This window comes from Chiloscyllium punctatum, chromosome 19, assembly GCF_047496795.1.
Source record: "Chiloscyllium punctatum isolate Juve2018m chromosome 19, sChiPun1.3, whole genome shotgun sequence".
In the NCBI taxonomy this organism is placed as follows: domain Eukaryota; kingdom Metazoa; phylum Chordata; class Chondrichthyes; order Orectolobiformes; family Hemiscylliidae; genus Chiloscyllium; species Chiloscyllium punctatum.
This window is the reverse complement of record NC_092757.1, coordinates 52,267,062-52,290,086: the sequence shown is the minus strand read 5'-3', so window position 1 is coordinate 52,290,086 and position 23,025 is coordinate 52,267,062. Positions and strand designations below refer to the sequence as shown.

Genomic DNA, 23,025 nt, shown 5'->3' with positions numbered 1-23,025 from the left:
GGATAGACCGGATTTAAATGTCAAAATTCTAAACTGGAGGAAGGCCAGTTTTGCTAGTATTAGGTAAGAACTTTCAAAAGTTGATTGGAGGTGGATGTTTGTAGATAAAGGGACAGCCTTCAAAAATATGCCGAGAGTCTAGACAGTATATTCCTGTTAGAGTGAAGGGAAAGGCCGGATGACTAGACAAATTGAGGTTTTGGTTAAGAAAAAGAAGGAAGCATGTGTTAGGTATAGACAGCAGAGATTGACTGAATTGACTGAAAGAGTATAAAGGCAGTAGGAATACACATAAGGAGGAAATCAGGAGGGCAAAAAAAAGAGGACGTGAGATAGCTTTGGTAAATAGGTTTAAGGAGAATCCAAAGGGGTTCTACAAATGCATCAAGGACAAAATGGTAACTAAGGAGAAAATAGGGCCCCGTGAAGATCAGCAAGGCCACCTATGTGTGGAACCACAGGAGATGGAGGAGATACTAAACAAATATTTTGCAGTGTTTACTGTAGACAAGGATATAGAAGATATAGAATGTGGGGAAATAAATAGCAGCATCTTGAAAAATGTCCATATTACAGAGGTGGTGGTGCTGGACGTCTTAAAATACGAAGGTGGATAAATCCCCAAGACCTGATCAGGTGTACCCTCTAACTCTGAGAGACACTAGGGAAGTGTTTACTGGGCCCCTTGCTGAGATATTTAGATCATCAATAGCCACAGGTAAGGTAGCAGAATACTGGAGGCTAGCTAAAATGGTGCCACTTATAAGGTGGTAAGGAAAAGCCAGGGAACTATAGACCTGTGAGCATGACATCATGGCAGGCAGGTTGTTGGAAGGAATGCTGAGGGATAGAATTTACATGTGTTTAGAAAGGCAAGGAATGATTAGGGATAGTCAACATGGCTTTGTGCGTGGGAAACCATGTCTCACTAACTTGATTGAAGTTTTTGAAGTAGTAATGAAAAAGATTGAGGGCGGACTGGGATGCGATCTATGTGGACTTCAGTAAAGTGTTTGCTAACCAGTCTACCACAAGGAGCCTTGATCAAAGTTACAGCACATGGAACACAGGGAGGAGGAGCCACATGGATACAGAACTTGCTCAAAGGTAGAAGACAGAGGGTGGTGGTGGAGGGTTATTTTTCAGACTGGAGGCCGGTAACCAGTGGTGTGCCACAACTATGAGTATTAGGTCTGCCGATTTTTATCATTTATACAAATTATTTGGATGTGAACATAGAAGGTATGATTAGTAAGTTTGCAGATGACCCCAAAATGGAGTTGTAGTGGACAGCGTAGGTGGTTACCTCAGAGTAGATTAGATTAGATTAGATTAGATTACTTACAGTGTGGAAACAGGCCCTTCGGCCCAACAAGTCCACACCGCCCCGCCGAAGCGTAACCCACCCATACCCCTACATCTACATCTACATCTACCCCTTACCTAACACTACGGGCAATTTAGCATGGCCAATTCACCTGACCTGCACATCTTTGGAGTGTGGGAGGAAACCCACGCAGGCACGGGGAGAACGTGCAAACTCCACACAGTCAGTCGCCTGAGGCGGGAATTGAACCCGGGTCTCTGGCGCTGTGAGGCAGCAGTGCTAACCACTGTGCCACCGTGCCGCCCACAAACAGAGTTGATCAGGCCAATGGACTGAGGAGTAGCAGATGGAGTTCTATTTGGATAAATGTGAGGTGCTGTATTTTGGAAAGGTATACCAGGGCAGGACTTATGCAGGTAAGGTCCTGGGGAGTGTTGCTAAACAAAGAGACCTTGAGTGCAAGTTCATAGTTCTGTGCAAGTGGAGTTACAGACAACTAGATAGTGAAGGTGGTGTTTGGTATGCTTGCCTTTATTGGTCAATGCATTGAGTATAGGAGTTGGGAGGTCATGTTGAGGCTACACAGGACATTGGTTAGGCCACTTTTGGAATTCTGCATACAAATCTGGCCTCCCTGGTATAGGAAAGAAGTTGTGAAACTTTAAAGTGTTCAAAAAATATTTACAAGCATGTTGCCATGTTTGTGCTATAGGAAGAGGCTGAATAGGCTTGGGCTATTTTCCTTGGAAGATCAGAGGCTGAGGGTGACATTACAGAGGTTTATAAAATCATGAAGGGCATGGATAGGTTGAATAGTCAAGGTCTTTGCCCCAGGATTGGGGGGGGGGGGGGGGGGGGGGGGGGGACAAAACTAGAGGCCATAGATTTAAGGCCAGAGGGAAAAAAATTTAAAAGGGACCTGAGGAACAACCTTTTACACAGAAATGGCGTATGTATGGAATGAGCTGCCAGAGGAAGTGGTAGATGATGATACACTAAAAACATTTAAAAGGTCTCTGGATGGATATATGAATAGGAAGGGTTGAGAGAGCAATATGGGTCAAATGCTGGCAAATGGGACTAGATTAATTTATGATATATGGTTGGCATGGACAAATTGGACGGAGGGTCTGCTTCCATGGTCTACAACGCTATGATTCTGTAGATCAGTTAGTTTGACCCCTGCAGTTAATCATAAAGGAGTTAACTAAACCTTTCAAAATAATAAAGCTCAATTCACTAATGCCAGCATGGTTTCACAAAAGGGAAGCTGTGCTTGACAAACCTGGGAGTTCTTTGAGGATATACCCAGCAAAGATGGATAAAGAGGACCAGTGGATATGGTATCTTTAGATTTCCAAAAGGCATTCGTTAAGGTGCCACATGAAAGACTGATCCAGAAGGTTAGATCCCAGGGTGTTAAGGGTACACTATTGGTTGGAAATAGAGGATTGGCTGAATAACAGAAAGCAGAAGGTCAGGACAAATAGGTCCTTCTCTGGATGGTGAAGTGTGGGGTACCGCAGAGTTCAGTTCTTGGATCTTAACTATTTACAAGCTATGTAAACGATCTGCAAGCAGGAACAAAGTGTCACATAGCTAAATTTGCAGATGATACAAAAATAGGTGGGAAAGCAGGCTATAATAAGGGGTTACAAGAGTTAACAGATGGATATTATTAGGCAATGAGAATGGGCCAGGATGTGGCAGATTGAGTTTAATGTGAACACGCTCAAGGTTGTCCACTTTGGCCAGAAAATAAAAGGGCAAATTACTATTTAAATGGGAAGCAGATTCAAAGCATGTCAGTGCAGAGGGATCTGAGCATCTTTGTGCATGAATTGCTGAAAGGGGTATGCAGGTGCAGCATATGCACATGATAAGAAAGGCAAGTGGAATCCTGACACTTCTTGCAAAAGGACTGGATTACAAAGGTAAAGAATTGTTATTACAATTATGTAAGGCGTTGGTGAGACCACACCTGGAGTATTGTGTCCAGTTTTGGTCTCCTTACTTGAGGAAGGATGTGGTAGCACTGGAGGAAGTTCAGAGGAGTCACCAGATTGATTCCAGGGATGAAACAGCTGCTATTTGAGCAGTGGTTGAATAGCTTGGGCTTGTACTTGCTGGAGTTCACAAAAATGAGGGGAGATCTGATTGAGGTGTATAAAATGAGGGGATTGACAAGTGGATGTTGATTAGATGTTCCCTTTTGTGCATCAGTCTCAAACACGGACATAGATTGAGAAGAGGTAGATTCAAACTGACATGAGGAGAAATTACATCTCTCAAATGGTTGTGAATCTGTGGAATTCACTTCCCCAGAGTGATGTGGAGGCAGAATCACTCAACAGATTAAGAAATAGATAAGTTTCTGATGAAAAGTTGGATAAAGGGCTTTGGGGAGGAGGCAGGAGGCAGTTGAGACTCCATAAGATCAGCCATGATCATGTTAAATGGCAGAGCAGGCCTGATGGTCTGAATTCTCCTGCTCCTAATTCCTATGATCCTAAACCTCATTATTTAGTATGCCTGCCTTTACTGCTGGCACATTATCTTCACTGAGCCTAGACTGATCTCCTGGCCTCATGGTAATTATAGAATGAGGAATATTAGGTCATGAAATTATAGATGGTGATCGAATAGAACTCCATCACTGATACTTTACTGCACCACAGGATGCCTAGTTTTGAGCAGATGGATCGGTTCTGAATTTACTCAAAAGCAGAAAGTAAACAGTGCTCCTCAATTACAAACATTGCTCCTTAATTATATGCAAGTGGAGGGCATTAATTTGAGTACCACTTGAACAGGTGTAAAGAAAAACTCACTGAAACCAAGATGCAAATGCTTATCATGTTTTACTCTAAATAAAATGTTAGATCAGTATGGATTTAACTTCAATGCTACCCTTCAAGAACAAAATCAAATTGCTGGGGAAACTCAGCAGCCTGGCAGCACCTGTGGAGAGAAAAAGTGTCATTCTACAATGTTATTGACAGAGGGTAAGGAACAAGTGAAATGGTTTGTGAGGCTGCTTAAAGCAAAAGACAAAGGCCAAAGGCCAGTGGTAATAGCAGTAAAGGAGAAAGATATTAAAAAGGGTGTAAATGAAGGGGTGAAAGAAAAAAATGGATCTGCTCCGATGAAAGGATCCCCCAACCAATTCCTCTCTCATCCATGTCTTGTTTTTGCAGTCTCTCAAAACAAAAGGTTCTGAACTTATGATCAAATTTGAAGTGTAGTCTTATAGATAAGCTGCCACATATTGGTGAAAATAACATTAGATTTGTCTGGTCTGCATACGCTTGTGGGTCTAGTGCCCAGACTGATGGTCTGTTTAGTTTCAAACTTGTAATAGCTTGACTCAACTGAATCGCTTACTAGGCCACTGATGAAGGTAAGTTAAGAGTCAGTAGATCATCCTGGCAATAATGACATAACAGATCAACTCGGAACCTACAGGCTTTTACCGGCCAATCCCAACAGCACTTGAATCTTCAGCCTATCTTTCAGTTGCACAAAACCACATGCATCACAAATTCCACTGACAGGACAGGATCAGAGAGATGTATAGCACGGAAAAAGATTCTTCGGTCCAACTCGACCATGCCAACCAGATATCCAAAATTAATCTAGTCCTATTTGCCGGCATGTGGTCCATTTCCCTTTAAACCGTTCCTATTCAAGTACCCATCCAGATGCCTTTTAAATGCTGTAATTGTACCAGCCTCCGATACTTCCTCTGGCAGCTCATTCCATACGTGCACCACCCTGTGCGTGAAAAAAAACTGCTCCTTTTATATCTTTTGTATCCTTCCCCTCTCACATTAAATCTATGCTCTCTAGTTTTGGATTCCCCCCACCCCCGGATAAAAGACCTTGGCCATTCACCTTCATGATTTTATAAACCTCTATAAGGTCACCCCTCAGCCTCCGACACTCCAGGAAAATAGCCCCAGCCTATTCAGCCTCTCCTTATAGCTTAAACTGTCCAACCCTGGCAACATCCTTGTACATCTTTTCTGAATCCTTTCAAGCGTCACAACCTCTGACTTATAGTGAGGCGGCAAACAATATTCTAAAAGTAGCCAAACCAATATCCTGTAAAGCTGCAACATGACCTCCCAATTCCTATCCTCAATGCACTGACCAATTAACGCAACTGTACCAAACACCTTCCTCACTACCTGGACTCTGCTTTCCAGGAACTATGAACCTCTAGCCCAAGGTGTCTGTTCGTCAACACTCCCCAGGACCTTAACATTAGGGTGTACAAGTCCTGCCCTGGCTTGCCCGACCAAAACGCAGCACCTGTCATTTATCTATGCAATTCATTTTCCAATTGTCTAACATACAATAACTACATGTAGCTGGACCATTCTGTAGTTTCAACAACCACCTCTGCATAAACAGGTTTCCTGTTATTCTTTCTGGTTTCCTGTGAAGGCCACTGTGTCAGTGTACAGATAGCTGGTAAACTGTTTTGCACAATACAGCCCACATGTCTATCAAGGAGTATTTGTCTAGACGTCCTAACTGCTCAAATTCATTTTTTCCCTTACCAATGATTCCCATGAAATAGGATGAACATTTCTCACTGTATTCAGAAAACATGATAGGAAGACTAATTCATCAAGTCATGAATTTTAGATTAGCATCCTGCCCCTACCACCAGGACTTGGAATTACATAGAAAACAAGTCTTCTTTTTGACAACTGTGCTATAAACACCTCTCAAACCAGTCCCTTGTAAGGAGTTCAAAGGGCAATCTGCCCTATTATTTCAGTACAAGTTAGTGTCGAATAAGTTCTCAAAGAGATTGCAGGGATGGCTAACAAGGAAAGGCTATTTGGCTAAAGTTCAGGACCCCACCCCCCCCAAAAGCTGAACAGGATTTGTTAAACATATTCATTCATGGGATGAGGGGGTCATGAGGGTTAGGCCAGCATGGATTACCCACCCCTAATTGCCCAGAAGGCAGTCAAGAGTCAGATTGCTGTCGATCTGGAGTCACATTTAGGCCACACTAAGCAAAGAGGCAGACTTCCTCCCCTTAAAAGGGGTTCAATGAACCAGATACTTTCATGACAATCACCAGTAGTTATATGGTTGCTCCTGGACCAGCTTTTGTTAAATTGAATTCAATTTTCACCATCTGCCATAGTGGGATTTGGACCAATGCTGTGGAACATGGGCCAGGCATTCTGGATTATTAGTCCAGGGACATTATCACCGTACAGCGCCTCTGCTCAGATGATCCTGACACTGCATGCTAATATGGAAACACACTCCTTTCTTTAACAATGGTAACCAATGTCGAGAAGTTTGTCCAGCTCTGTCCTGATAAATTTGAAATCTCTCTTTCATCTAGTTGTGCAGTATCGTGGAAAATGCTGTGTTTTAAAAGCAGCACATAAATCATGAAAAATACAAGCTATTGGTGCAGTCCCCAAATTAGAAGCAGCTCACCTTAAGCTTTCTGAAAAGGGAGAAATAGGACAGGGTTGTGGTGCTTTTCAAAAAGGAAAGTTTCTGGAGAAGGGTAATGTTCTGGAGCTGATCTCTTTTTGATTGCTTAGGATGACACCAAAATTGGAGATATCAGGAAGATTTATTTTCATATTAGGAAACTTGAACAGAGTGAGAAACAAAGCACATTGGAGGAGTTAAGATATAGATCAGCCATTATTTAAATGAATGTTAAGACTGATAATTTAATTGCCTATGCCAATTCCTTTGTAAATTCGAATGAAATCAAAAATATATTGAAAAACAAAATTAAACTTGCAGAATGTTTCAACAATATTTACGAGTGGTGAATTTTAAGAAAAGTTTTTGACATGATCAACAACTGCAGAGAATCTTCAGAACTCAATGCTAAAACTGTGGGAGGAAGAAACCTGCAAATGCTGGATATTAGAAACAGAAAAAAACAGAAATTTCTGGGACAATTCAGCAGGTCTGGCAGCATCTGTGAAGAAAAAGCAGAATTAATGTTTCAGGTTCAGTGAGCCTTCTTCAGAACTGGGTATACACCTTCGCTTTCAAATGTCTATTCTCACAGTAGTGGCTATGTAACTCAAACTTCAGAACCCACATGATACCCAAACACAACAAAACCAAGTGGTCAGAGATCTCCTAATGTCATGTAGTTTCAACAACCTGACACAGGAGTAGTTTTGGATTCAGTGATTGTAGTTTCACTCAAAATAACCAAGGTGGCCAAATGGACATTGCATGAAATCTTTCAAATATTTAAAAAAAAGGCACTTGTGCTCAACTGATTTATTTGAAGCTTGTACAGATACAGTGTCTCAGACTGAGTTCATCCCAAAAAAAAGGTTCTAAAGTATTTAGTGTCCAGGGTGGAATTATGGAAAGATAGATTGTGACATGAGGCAGCAAAAGTGAAACTAGATATTGATTTGGGAAGGCTACAACTTACAAAATACTGTTCATGCAAGGTCATTGGGAACAATCAAGAAACACTCAGCATAGAAGTTGTACAAATCTCCCAAATTTTCTAAGGTGAGTTGGAGTTACTCTTGCCACATGGAATTTAGGAAGTGACAGGGTTGCAAAGTATATGATTATCAAGTGCATGCAGAAACTCTCCGAACAAGCCAAGTGTTTTTCCACCCATTTAAATAATGCCTAAAATTTTTGTGTGGCTTACTCAAAAAACAAGCCCTGCTTTTGGATAGCTGAATTTCAGGTGTTGTATTTCTACGAGTGGTTTCTGCAGTTGGCGTTTACACAGACATCAATAGTAAACCAGATTTATGTGTATAACCATCATTTCAAGGGTCAAATTATCTAAAAGATAAAAAAAACTGAGCTCAATTTCACTGAAGGTTACTTGATATGAACAATTTGAATAATACTGTTGATATCAATTGAAAATCAATTTAGTTTATTATAAAGCGACATTGCATTTCTTACTAAGAATAAAATGTTAGTGCTCCATTAGATGTTTCTTCACACCATGGGCAATTCAAATTATTTCACAAAATTCGGGATCATCTTCTAATCAGTAGGACACTACAGCAAATTTGATTTTCACCTGAAGAATGCAAGACGACCATTTAGCCTCTCTAGCTTCATTTACTTTTCAATCTACAGCCTAACCCTAAATATCCTCTTTATCTCCATATCCTGCAATATCTTTTGTTTAAAAAAAGATGTAAATCCTAAATTTAACATTGCCCAAGCATTGGTGAACATCGGCCACATTGTGTGTAGATGGTGGATCAGTGGTTAGCACTGCTGCCTCACAGCACCAGGGTCCCAGGTTCAACTCTAGCCTCAGGCGAGTATGTGTGTGAAGTTTGCACATTCTCCCAGAGTCTGCGCAGGTTTCCTCCCATAGTTCAAAGCTGTGCAGATCAAGTGAATTGCCATGCTAAATTGTCCATAGTGTTAGGTGTATTAGTCAGAGGGAAATGGGACTGGGTGGGTTACTCTTCGGAAGGTCAGTATGGACTTGTTGGGCCGAAGGGCCTGTTTCCACATTGTAGGGAATCTAATCTAATCTAATCTAAACTGTTTCTAACAGTTGAGAGAGGAGCCGGTGTTGGACAAAGTTAAAAATCACACAACACCTAGTTATAGTCCAACAGGTTTATTTGGAAGCACTAGCTTTCAGAGCACTGCTCCTTAATCAGGTGGTTGTCGAGTATAAGATCATAAAACACAGGGTTTATAGCAAAAAACTAGTGTTTCCAGTGATATATTGAACAAACCTGGATTGTTAAGTCATTCATCTTTCAGAGTGCAGGTTTCAGTTGATTAATATGTAAATCTCAGAACTTCTTTTAAGTCACATTCCAGAGATAACAAGGTTTTATAACAAAAGATAACATCTCAGCTCAGACAATGTATGAAAAGTGTGAGGTCAGAGTCCGTCTGCATCCCAATCTTGAGCCTGACTCTCTCATGTTTGCCCTTCAATTCAGATACCACTGCTTGCATTTGTTTTCCAAAAAATGTTCAAATTTGAACAGGATGCAATTAAAACCATTTTTCAGGTACAAAATAAATCTGCTCATAATTTTGTAAAGTTTATGTATTTTTAAAATGTGATTGCACACTGGGGTTTTGGTTTCTCAGTCTCAAAATTGCAACTGAGTATTCCTGTCTGCAGACCATTGTTACTTTTGCTAGCTTGTAAACTGCACATAACTAACTGGTTAACTGAAGATATTTTGCCAAGTGAAAAATTAAAAATTAAATGAAAATAGAAATCAGGAAATAGTCTCCTCTAACTATCCATAGCATAACCACTTTTGCCTTCTACTAGCTCTGTTTACTTGCCTCATTAGTTGAATTTATAGTAGCTTCCTCAGTTTTATTTATTAGTGTGTTGTGGACATTACTGGTGAGGCCAGCATTTATTGGCTTTCCCCGATGGCCAAGAGGGCAGTTAAGAGTCAACTACATTGCTATGGGTCAGCACTTACACAAAGGTCAGACCAGGTAAGACATCAGATTTCCTTCCTGAAAGAAGATTAGCAAGCCAGTTGGGTTTGTATGACAAGTTGAAAATAGGTAAATGGTCACCATTAGGCTAGTTCTTTTTCCCCTCAGATTGTTAGTGAGTCCAAATTTCACCATCTGTCATAGTGAGCTTTAAACCAGCCTTCTCTGAACGTTTGGCTGGGGATTGGATTACTTGGTCCAGTGACATTGCCAATGCACTACCATCTTGTCCCTCTGCTTTTTCCTTTCTATCTTCTCCGCCATCGCTCCATCTCATTGCCCCTTCCCTCATTTACCCACTCTTCTTCATCTCTTACTTTCCATCTCCTACATATAGTTCATTATACCCTATGTTCTGACCTCTCAAACTCAAAAATTCAAGCGTTCTTGATTATGTGTAAACATGAAGGAGATTTTAATATTGATAAAGCATATGTCTCAACTGCATACAGTCACACTTTGAAATCCAGACAGGTGTGAAGTAGGCAGATGTGTCAGTGCACGAGACAACTATGCCGCAGAAAGCAAAGCAATCTAATGAATTGAATTGTATTGTTGTTGATGGTGCTTCAGTAAGTGATGCAAGTCAGATTTTTTTTGATTTAAGCACTGTGGACAAAGTCAGAATTTATTACCCATTCTTAATTGTCCTCATGAAAGTGATGATGGGTGCCTTTTTTAACTCCTGTAGTTTACAATGCTATAAGGAAATGGGGGCATTCTTGGATCTTGGCTGAGTAACAGTGAAGAAATGGTGACATACTTCCAAGTCAAGATGCTATATGGATTGGAGGGGAAAATTGCAATGAGGTTCCCATGCGTTTATTGCCCTCGTCCTTCTAGGACAGCAAAGATCATAGATTTGGAAAATGCTGTAGAAGGAATCTTGGTGAGTTGCTTCAGCACATTCTGTATGTGATACACACGGCAACCATTGTGCATTGATGTTAGAGGAAATGAACATTTAGGGTGACGGATTGGGTGCTTTGCCCTGACTGGTATTAAGTTCAAAAATATTACACCAAACCCCTGGCTTATGAACCATAGAGTGGATAAGCTTTGGGGATGTCAGGTGGTTCAGTTATTCAGTGTAAAATTCCCAGCTGACCAGTTCTAGTCACTGCAAAATTTTGTGAGCTCATCCAGTTTAGTTTCTGGTCTTTTGTAAACTCCAACATATTGATGGTGCAATGCTGTTAGAATGTCAAAGGACAATGGTCATTGCATGGCACTTAGGTGGGAAGTGATATTCCCACTGCATAAGTGGGAAGTTTGAATGTTATCCAGGTTTGCTGTATATGATTACAGAGTGCTTCAGCTTCTGAGGAGATGCGAATGGAATAGCAATCATGCAATGAGTGTCATTGATGGAGCAGCTAAGATGACCAGGCCTACAGTATCATCCTGAGGAACTCCTCCAGTGTCCTGCAGCTCCCAACAATTATATCCATCTTTCTTTACACCCAAAAATAATACAAAGAAATGCAGATGTTGGAGATCTGAAACAAAAACAGATATTGTTGGAGAAATTCAGCAAGTCTAGCATTATCTGTGGGGAGAAAACAGAGTGAACATTTTAAGTCCGTTGACTAGGAGTCACCGGAATCGAAACATTAACTCCTTTCTCCCCACAAATGCTACCAGACCTATTCAATTTCTCCAGCAGTTTCTGTTTTTGTACCTTTATGCCCAACTTGACTTCACTCATTAAAAATTTTATACAGATTCCCACTAACTTCAATTTTGCTTGGGCACCTTGACATCACATTTGGTTAAATGGTGCTAGAAGAAGATCTCCCCAGTCTTCCAGTTGCAGCACAAACCTTTAATATCCATCTGAACAATCAGAAGAGTACACCTAATGAATGGGAAAGGCACTGTCTATGAAGCATCGTAACTTTAAATTTTGCTCAGGCCCTGACGCGAGGTTCAAATTCATAACCTTATAACTTTAACCCACTTACATTAGATCCTATCAAAACATAATAAACTTGTTTTGCTGTGCAGCAAATTGGACCACAAGACACATTCCTATCTGGTGTTGAAAGTGTATCAGTGTTATTCCATTTGGAATTTAAATTATTTCAGCTGCAGAAAATCTTACAAGTCAGCACTAACTTATTAGTACATTCCTGAAGTAATAGTTTATAATAATTGCACAGAAGAAATAATTTCAGACTTAGATAGAACAATGCCATCTATTATTTTATCGATACTATGTGGACATGCAGCTGCAGGAGGTTAACAGTTTCTCCGTAACAACAGCAATGCTGCAAGTGAAATGTCATCACTGCAGGCTAAACATAATTTAAGAGTCCTGAAAAAGGGTGAACATTGCAGCCAGGTTTCTTTTAAGTTGTTTTACCAGCACTTTGTCTTTACGTCGGTTTTCACCACGTTAGGCAAAACTTAATAGTGCTTTGGGAATACAGTTTGAAAATAATACTGTCAGCAAACCGTTATAAAAAGGAATTGGAAAATTTACATTCACAAAATTGGTGAAAAGGGCAATAGAGAGGAACATGAAACAGCACAGAAAATCCAACGTAGGCTAACATTCCAAGACTCTACAGATGGTAAGAAACTAAAATGGATTCTAAGAGCAAGCGATTAGAAGGGGTAAAAAAATGTAAATTACAGAGATGGACTTTGAAAGCATTTAAAGGGGGAAAAGCAGAAATATTTAAAAAGGGAACTGTAGACAGCAACCAAAGCTGCTAAAGGCTCTTGCTCCAATGAAGAAATAGAATATAAATAGAAGCTGAGAATCAGAAGGGGCTTATACAGCTGGAGCAAGCTGAAGAGGAAGGGATAAAGATCACCTAGGGTACGGTCTATAGAGGATGACTGAGGATTTTAAACATAATGCAATTTAAAAAAAAGCAAAGAGATCAGGTTCCTTCTCACAAATCATTAGATAAACTGCAACAAAATCACTTCTTCCTCTGGATCACCCATATTAGGGTGGGAAGAAGGCTCCAACACACAAATACAAAAGAAAACAATTGCTGAGGTAATAATAAAAATTAGAAACTATGGTTATTGTGGAATCCCTATAATGTGGAAGCAGGCCATTTGAATCCAGACCAACCCGCTGAAGAGCATCCCACGGAGTCTCACCCCTTACCGTATACCTGCAAATCTCTATTTCCCATGGCTAATCGACCTAACTTGCACATCCCTGGACACTCTGGGCAATTTCAGCATGGCCAATCTACCTAACCCGCACATCTTTGGACTGTGGAAGGAAACTGGAACACCCAGAGAAAACCCACGCAGACACAGGGAGAATGTGCAAACTCCACACAGACAGCCATCTGAGGCTGGAATCAAACCCTCAGTGGTGCTGTGAGGCAGCAGTGTGAACCACTGTGCCTAAAGTCCTAAAGAAACTAAAGCAGCATGGATTTAAAGTTGGCTGAGTGACAAGAGAGAGATTAGTGGCGAAGAGTTATTCTAATCCTTTCTCAGACACTGCTCTTTCTTCAACTGGAGCATTGTATTCAATTCTGGGCATCATAGTTTATGAATAATGTGGAGCCACTGCAAAGGGTGCAGAAATATTTACAAGAATTGTTCCAAGATGGTGGGAGACTTCAATTAAGGCTGAGAGGAGATTTGTTTGGGGTATTCAGTATCACACCAGATCTGGACAGCTTGGAGAAGAAGATGTTCCCATCAGCAGAGTTGAGAATGAAAGGACAATAATTTTAGGTAAATAGCAAAGAACCAACAGTAACTGAAAGAATGATTACATTATACATTGGGTGGAATGCATTGCCTGACAGGATGGTGGAGGCAGGTTCAATTATTGCTTTCTAATGGGAAATGTTTATTTTTTTTTAAAAGAAAATTGTGCAACGCAATAGAGAAAAGAAAGAGGAGTGGTACCAGGCCAGTTAGTGTGTGATGTGGCCTCCTTCTATGCTACAAATATTCTATAAAATTAAGTCAAAAGAAATTTTGACAGGATTCAAAACTGACAAGTTGAGATAATAACAGAGGTATTGTTATCACTGGTGAGCCAGGAGAAGAATTTATAAATGTTCACTTTTTGAAGAAAAAAAATGGCTAGTAAAGACATGAAACACCCAACTAGGAACAGCTTGGTCATAAAGGTTGGACTACAGCCAACTTCAGGCTTTAAATTCACCCCATTAACCAATATGGTTCACTTCCCTTACAAATGCACAAATAAATGATTCATGGTGCTTTGTGGACCAAATCCATAAAATCTGATAATAACAGCTTTCCAGTTGCCAGAATGTATAGAAGCTGAAAGAAGAAGTTGTGCAGAGGTAAAACATGGAGGGTTATACTGTTATTAATACCGCAACAAAAAAAAACTGAATGTAAGCTAAGGTTGAGAGTGATTGCCGTTGAGATCAAGCCAACAGATGACTAAATATATCAAAAAACTCTAACAAAACTACAAATGTGAACATTTTTTCGTGAGGGTGTTTGTGGGAGAAAGACAACTCTGAACTTACTACAATCATATCTCTAGAAGAAAGGAGGGCTGTGGTTTTTCTGAGGACAATGATTAGCATTTTGTTGCCTGCACAGTGAAACTCCTCATGTGAAGGTAGTTGATACCCAAATGCAGTGAGACCCAAACAACATTCTAGTGTGGGCTATTAAGGGTCAAGGGCAGCATAAATTTTACATGTTCCAGATAATGAGAGAATATCACAATCTCCCTTGATGATCAACAGCAATGCCATAGTTGAATCTCTCACTATCAACGTCCTGTTATCAACATCATCCTGCACCAATCAACCACACCGTCCTGTGGCCTAACATTTCAACTCCCCCTCCAACTCTACCGAGGACATGGAGGTCCCAGGCCTTCTTCACCACTGCTCCCTCACCACCAGACGCCTGGAGGAAGAACGCCTCATCTTCCGCCTCGAAACACTTCAACCCCAGGGCATCAATGTGGACTTCAACAGTTTCCTCATTTCCCCTTCCCCCACCCTCATCCTAGTTCTAAACTTCCAGCTCAGCACTGTCCCCATGACTTGTCCGACCTGCCTATGTCCTTTTCCACCTATCCATTCTACTCTCTCGTCCCTGACCCATCACCTTCATCCCCTCCCCCACTGTACTCTATGCTACTCTCTCCCCACCCCCACCCTCCTCTAGCTTGTCTCTCCACGCTTCAGGCTCACTACCTTTATTCCTGATGAAGGGCTTTTGCCCGAAACGTCGATTTCGAAGCTCCTTGGATGCTGCCTGAACTGCTGTCCTCGTCCCCTGTCTAGGTAACATCCTCAGTGCTTGGGAGTCTCCTGTGAAGTGCTTCTGTGATGTTTCCTCCGGCATTTATAGTGATTTGTATCTGCCGCTTCCGGTTGTCAGTTCCAGCTGTCCGTTGCAGTGGTCGGTATATTGGGTCCAGATCGATGTGCTTATTGATTGAATCTGTGGATGAGTGCCATGCCTCTAGGAATTCCCTGGCTGTTCTCGGTTTGGCTTGTCCTATAACAGTAGTGTTGTCCCAGTCGAATTCATGTTGCTTGTCATCTGCGTGTGTGGCTACTAAGGATAGCTGGTCGTGTCGTTTCGTGGCTAGTTGGTGTTCATGGATGTGGATCGTTAGCTGTCTTCCTGTTTGTCCGATGTAGTGTTTTGTGCAGTCCTTGCATGGGATTTTGTACACTACATTGGTTTTGCTCATGTTGGATATTGGGTCCTTCGTTCTGGTGAGTTGTTATCTGAGAGTGGCTGTTGGTTTGTATGCTGTTCAACCTGGACCCAATATACCGGCCACTGCAACGGACAGCTGGAACTGACAACCTGAAGCAGCAGAGACAAACCACTACAAATGCTGGAGGAAACATCACAGAAGCGCTTCACAGGAGGCTCCCAAGCACTGAGGATGTCACCTAGACAGGGGATGAAACGGTTGCAACACAAATTCCCAGCTCGGCGAACAGAACCACAACAACGAGCACCCGAGCTACAAATCTTCTCAAACTTTAATTTTACTATGTTGCGAATATAAAGGGAGAAAGACAGCCAAACCAAATCAGCCTGTCTCCATATCGTAACGCCAACTCCACTCAAGATTAACCATCCCCACAAAACAATTTCATTCGCCCAAATCCCAATTACTTTGGACATCATCTCCCCTCTTGACTTAACCTGACTGAATTTCAATCTATTTGTCCTCAACCCGAGCCAACACCTATCCAATCACTTCCAATTACAGAAATATTACAGAACACCTACAGTTTAGAAACAGGCCATTTGGCCCATCAAATCCACACCGACCCTTGAAGAACATCCATCAAGACCCACCATCTATCCTATCCCCATTTTCCCATGGCTTATCCACCTAGCCTGCACATCTCTGGACACTATGGACAATTTAGCATATCTAATCCAACTAACCCACACAACTTTAGACTATGGGAGGAAACCAGGGCACCCAGAGGAAATCCACGCAGACATGGGGAGAATGTGCAAATTCCACATAGACAGTCGTCGAGGCTGGAATTGAACCCAGGTTCTTGGTGCTGTAAGGTAGCAATACTAACCACTGAGCCTGATACTCATGCCTAACACTCCCCCCACCCACACCCCCAACCGATTCTCTTCCAAACACTTTAACCTCATCTTGTCTTCATCTACCACCTACCCTTTTATCCATACACTTCACTCACCCATATTCATTCACTTGAAATCATTAAAAAAAAATTAAACAAAAGCAAACTAGGTTTTGACATTAAACTTTTAAGGTGGTTTTAGAAATTATTTCACAATTAGGTAACATTAAATGCTTAAAAGAAATGGAAACATAATTAAAAAGCTAGATAACATCTAAATAATGCTTCGTTATGCTTGTCTTGTGGTTAACCCTATGCTATTTGCTACTGCCACTAAGGGGTGTTCACACCCAGGTCATCTGGTGTTTGGGTGATGATGGTTGGTGGCTTTGCCTCCCTAGCACTACATTCAGGCTTAGACAGGAGCCCACAATGTAAGCATCCAGAACAAGCCAGATTGAGAAGTCTTCCATCAAATATACAGAAAAGTAAATGGGCACTTTTCAATATGATTATCATTGGATGGATGTATTCCAATATAAAATGACGTTCTGGATCATTGCCTTTGCTAGCTGATAGGACAAGGGCAGCTAACACACAGGTACACCACTACCTGCAGACTCTCCTCCACACACCATCTTGACTTAGAAGGATATCACCAGCACCTTCTCAGCAGCAAACTGAGATGTAGATCAAATGCTGGCCATGGCAACAATGTTTATATCCCATGAATGATTAAGAAAATAATTTATTTCAGCAGTAATAGGTTACAAGAAATTGGATGACAGTGATTGAAAGCAATCCTTCCAGTTTATGTTAAAAACTACTCAGTGTTTAATAATCAAAAATTACAAATAAGACTCATGTGAATTTATTATTGATAGATTAGATGGCACAAACAGGTGAAACGAAAGTCTCGTATAAGATTTGACCTTAACGATCTTGGGAACAAAATGTTATTGTGTGTTGGAACCAATATACAAGCCACAGTTCCTATAATCTACTCAATGCCAGCGACAGCAATCAATGTTTGAGGCCACGCTAAACTCCCGTGGAGGAGTTATGCAGGCCAAATACACCATGTCTGAATTTCTAACTGTGACTATGGAACTAGTAAGTTCCACCAATTCCTAAAGAAAATATTTTTTTAAAAATAGGATCTTTATAAAATCAGCAGCCTACTTATGTCAACCTGGATTTACTGGTAGCAAGTTCACTTCTGAAATCAGAAAACCTGTGTTTATCCATGCTGTACATCTCTATGACTCTAAGTAAGCAGGAGTTGAGTGTGTAATTTAGGTTGACAATTAGGTGCATACTGAAGAAGTCTCACTGGCAGAGGTTGTCTTTTGATTAAGATGTTAACTTAGGTCTTGACTCTCCCCTCTTGAAGAGCAAGGAAATATGCCTGGGATCGAGACAATATTTATCCTTTGTTTCCAGTAAAATTTCTGTTTGTGGGATTTTATTATAATAAAATGACAAGTTAAGACCACTGATTTGAGGTCTGCACAAGAGTCAATGGACTCGAAACATTAACTTTTTCTCTTCACAGATGCTGCCAGAGTTGCTGAGTTTCTTCAGCAACTTCTGTTTTTGTTTGTGAGTTTTGACTGTTGTGTTTGGTAAACTCGCCTCCGAGCTTACTTTTTCAATCAAGACTCCTACCCACCTTCCAAGGACCCCTTTGCCCGCCTCCAACACAGTCCATCCACCTGGACACCCCGTGCCAGTCTGTAACCTGCCCTTGACCTCTATTTCCAAGTGCCACCAAGACATCAACCGCCTCAGCCTGTCTACCCCCCTCCCCCACTTCACTCTCTCATCCTCATAACGTGCAACTCTCTACTCCCTCGGCTTCAACCACAACCTCACCATCAAAGTAGAGGATTGGGGGGTGCGCAGTGGTAGTTTGGCACACTGACCTCTACACTGCTAAAGCCAGACGCCAACTCGAAGACACCTCCTCCTACCACCCCCCCTGACCATGATCCCACCCCCCCATCACCAAACCAACATCTTCCAGACCACATACAACCTCATCACCTCAGGAGATCTCCCACCCACAGCTTCCAACCTCAGTTTGGGAACCCCGCACTACCTGATTCTACCTCTTACCCAAGATCCACAAGCCTGACCACCCCAGCCAACCCATTGTCTCAGCCTGTTCCTGCCCTGTCGAACTCATCTCCACCTACTTCGATACTGTCCGATCCCTACATACGTTTGTGACACCACCCACACCCTCCAACTCCAAGCCTTCCATTTCCCCGGCCCCCAACGCCTCATCTTCACTATAGACATCCTGTCCCTATACACCTCCACCCACCATGACCAGCCTCCAAACCCTCCATTTCTTCCTCTCCCAACATCCCCACCAGTACCCTGCCACTGACACATTCATTTGTTTGGCTGAACTGGTCCCTCACCCTCAACAATTTATTCTTCCAATCCTCCCACTTCCTCCAGACGATAGGGGTAGCCATGGGCACCCACATGGTCCCCAGCTATGCCTGTCCCTTTGTCGGCTACATAGAACAGTTCATCTTCCAGAGTTACACCGGCAACACTCCCCACCTCTTCCTCCGCTACATTGATGACTGCATTGGCGCCACCTCATGGTCCCGCGAGGAGATTGAACAGTTCATCAACACATTCCACCCTGACCTTAGGTCCACCTGGCCCATCTCTGACACCTCGCCTTCTTTCCTGGACCTCTCCATCTCCATCAATGGTAACTGACTTAACATTACAAACCCACCGACTCCCACTGCTATCTGGATTACACCTCCTCCGACCCTGCCTCCTGCAAAAATGTCATCCCCTATTCCCAATTCCTCCACATTCTGGTCCCAGGAGGACCAGTTCCACCATAGAACACACAAATGGCCTCCTTCTTTAAAGACCGCAATTTCCCCTCCCACGTGATTGAATATGCCCTCCAACACATCTCATCCACATCCTGCAACTCCGTCATTGAACTCCACCCCTCCAACTGCAATAGGGACAGAACCTCTCCGGTCCTCACCTTCCAACCCACCAACCTCCGTATACATCGCATCATCCTCCACCATTTTCGCCACCTACAAACAGACCTCACCACCAGAGGTATCTTTCCCTCCCCATCCCTATCCGCTTTCCATAAAGATTGTTCCATCCGTGATTACCTGGTTTGGTCCAAACCCCCAACAGCCCACCCTCCTCTCCTGGCACCTTCCCCTGCCACCACTGTACGTGCAAAATCTGCGCCCACACCTCCTCCCTCACTTCTGTCCAACTCCCCAAGGGAACCTTCAACATCCAAAGCTTCACTTGCACTTCCACACATGTCATTTACTGTATCCGTTGCTCACGATGCGGTCTCTACATTGGGGAGATTAGCCATCTCCTTGCAGAGCGCTTCAGAGAACATCTCCGGGACACCACGCCAATCAACCCCATCACCCCTGGCTGAACATTTCAACTCCCCTTCCCACTCTGCCAAAGAGACACAGGTTCTGGGCCTCCTCCATCGCCATTCCCTCACCACCCAACATTTGGAGGAAGAATGCTTTTGCTTCCGCCTCAGGACCCTTCAACCACACGGCATCAGTGGACTTCACCAGTTTCCTCATTTCCCCTCCCCCCACCTTACCCCAGTTCCAACCTTCCAGTTAGCACAGTCCCCATGACCTGTCAATCTTCCTTCCCACCCTATCACCTTCCCTTCCACCTTCCTGTGCTCCAGCTACCGTCCCCCAGCCACTCCCACCTCTCATTTATCTCTCCACCCCCGAGGCTCCCAGCCTCATTGCTGATGAAGGGCTTTTGCCTGAAACATCAATTTTCCTGTTCTTTGGATGCTGCCTGACCTGCTGTGCTTTTCCAGCACCACTCTAACCTTGACGCTAATCTCCAGCACCTGCAGTACCCACATTCGCCTGTTTGGTAAGAACACCTACAAGCAAAAGGTAATGCAGCCAACTTTGGGATGTACATGATATGAAAGTTACTATAAAAATGAACATTCTTGCAATCTAATGCCTCAGCAAAACAGGTCTCAAATGTTAAAGCAATGCTTTAACATCTATGAAGGGCCTGTTTCCACACTTATAGGGATTCTGTAGGGATTGTTTCTGTCAAATTACTGGTCTTTGTTAAATCAAGCTTATGAAAAACTCTCAAACAACTAGAATTTAATAAAGTACATGGCAACTCATGTTAAAAAATCAAAACAATTTTTAAGCTACAGATTGCATTTCAATTTAAAATGGAAGTCAAAAACCTAAGGCAGCTTTATTTGTTCTCTTCTCATCCATCCAGAGAAAGCCTGTTTGTGTTGTGCTGTGCAAGGCTGAAGGTGCCTTTTGTCTCGTGGTTGAATAGTCAAGCCAAATAAATTCCCTCAGGCCAGATTTCAATATTAAGATGAAGGTGTAGAAAGATTCTAAATTTGAACAGTGAAAACTGTAGTTTTGACATGAGAATTAAGATTTCTGTAGGGACTGTTCGCTGTAGGGAGCATTTAACTTTCTTGACAGCCAGCTTTAAGGTTGCAAACACCTTCAGTTTTCTGGTCATATACAAGCAATAGTTCCCTTGTGGAGGAGGTACTTGACAACATGCCTCAACCTATTCAGCTTTGTGAATGCACATCTTTACATTCAGTGTTTGAATCATTACTCATATCAGTTTAAGTCTAGATCTAAAATCACAAATGCAAATAAGGAATCTTATGTTTGACTTGAGAAAGTATACATTTGTCTTGCTTCATTTCAGACTTAATCCCTGAAAAATGAATCATAATGTACTATTGCAAGTTAATAGATTTCCATAGCACTGCAGAATCGCAGAATGTCAACTTAAGGTCAGAGTGCTAAGAACCCAATTTCTCCAAACTTAGTTGCAACTATGGAAAGATACCAAAGAAAGTTCCCTTTTTTTAATTTCATGAGCTGTCGGTATCGATGACAATTAGTATTTGTTGCCCATCCCTAATCACCCTTTAATTGAGTGGCTTGCTATGCCATTTCACAGGACAGTTCAAAGTAAACCACACTGCTGAGAGTATGGAGTCACACGCAGGCCAGGTTAAGGTGGCAGATTTTCTTTATCAAAAGCCATTAACAAACCAGATAGGTTTTTAAAATAATCTTGTTGTGTTGTGGCACAATCCCCTTTTGAATTATTTAACTGAATTTAAATTGAAACTTCCAATCCTGGGATTAGAATCCATTTCTCTGGGGCAACAGTCAGCGCTTCTGGACCAACAGTCCAGTGATCAAAGTTTGGGAGAAGATTTGTAGCTCGGGTGCTCGTTGTTGTGGTTGTGTTCGCCGAGCTGGGAATTTGTCTTGCAAACGTTTCGTCCCCTGTCTAGGTGACATCCTCAGTGCTTGGGAGCCTCCTGTGAAGCGCTTCTGTGAAACAGTCCAGTGATATTTACCACGACCTCAATATCTCTTTGAAACCGGGAGGGGGAAAAGCTGAAATATATAGCCTAATCACAATGGTAACTATTACCAGGGAAACTAATTGAAATAATTAGTCTCGCAATTAAATATTAACATACCTATTCGCTAGTTTTGATAGTGCAGACAAACTATGGTGCGATGGAAAAGTTTTAATCTTTAAGATGACTAATGTTTGATTTCTTCATAATTTTGGGAGAAATGAGCTCCAAATACATACATGTTGTTCGAAAACAGAACCTCGTTTCAGTCAAAACACCTCAGACTTAAATCGAATGCAATTTACTGAAGAAATACAGACATTACACCTTTTTTTAAATGAACATTTAGGTCCATAGAATGAACCAAAAGTGAAGCTGAGGACTGGCGACGATCAGCACGTTTCTGGACAGCAGTGAAGGCTTTACTGATCGGATCTTGCTGAGAGTTTTGGGAGCGAGGGGCTGGTCTTACCTGTGTCCTGTCGGAACTGGGTGAGTGTGGGGATATCGATGATGTAGGGGGCCAGCCTCGGCTCGGCCTGGCCCAGGGAGATGCTGCTGATCCCTTTCGCCGTAGCCGCTCCTTGTAAATGCTGGAGGCTGCGCTCGATGTGCTCGCTCACACGGCTGCTGTAGGGCCTCCAACGGCCCGCCTCGTCTTCCCACTCCCACACGGCGACCAGCGGAGCCAGGCCAACTCCGGAGCCCGACACAGGGAAGGGGCTGACGGAGAACGCCGAGCCACTGGCACCGAGGCCGCCGCCGCCGCCTCCTCCAGCAGCTCCTCCGTTTCCGAAGCCCGGAGTCGCCATCCTCGTCCTCCCCGAAGTCAATGTCCGTGTGGGTCCGAGAGTTTCGTATCGGCTGCGACAACAAACACCGAGAACTTTCCGATCCAAACTCCTCCCTCCCACTGTTTTCCTCGTCTCCAGGGTGTCAACGACCGCACCGCCTTCTGGGAACTGCAGTCCTTTCCGGTCACAGTCACCGGAAGTCTAGCTGCTGTTTCGCCCGCTGTGAACTCCAAATCCCATGAGGCCCCGCTGCCGTTAGCACCCTCTCTTGACGACTGGTGTCAGGTGCGAGCCCAGAAACGAAACTTGGTAATAAACTTTATCGAAATTATTGTGTAAGTCTAACAGGGGAGACTTAATTACACAGGCCACGTGAAGTGAACTCTGCAGTTATAAAGATATCAAGGTTTCAGCAGTAACCACATACAAAAACAAAATGCA

General features: G+C 42.6%; 1 protein-coding gene across 2 annotated transcripts in view; it reads right to left on the bottom strand.

The window, feature by feature from the left end:
- dtx2 (deltex 2, E3 ubiquitin ligase) overlaps nt 1-22,742 on the bottom strand; it is an 83,313-nt gene extending 60,571 nt beyond the window's left edge. For both annotated transcript variants that reach the window (XM_072589400.1, XM_072589401.1), the window contains exon 1: nt 22,263-22,742. In XM_072589400.1, coding sequence (XP_072445501.1) covers nt 22,263-22,602 — 340 coding nt within the window. In that variant the 5' untranslated portion in view covers nt 22,603-22,742. The remainder of the gene's footprint in view (nt 1-22,262) is intronic.
- Nucleotides 22,743-23,025: the final 283 nt, after the last annotated feature.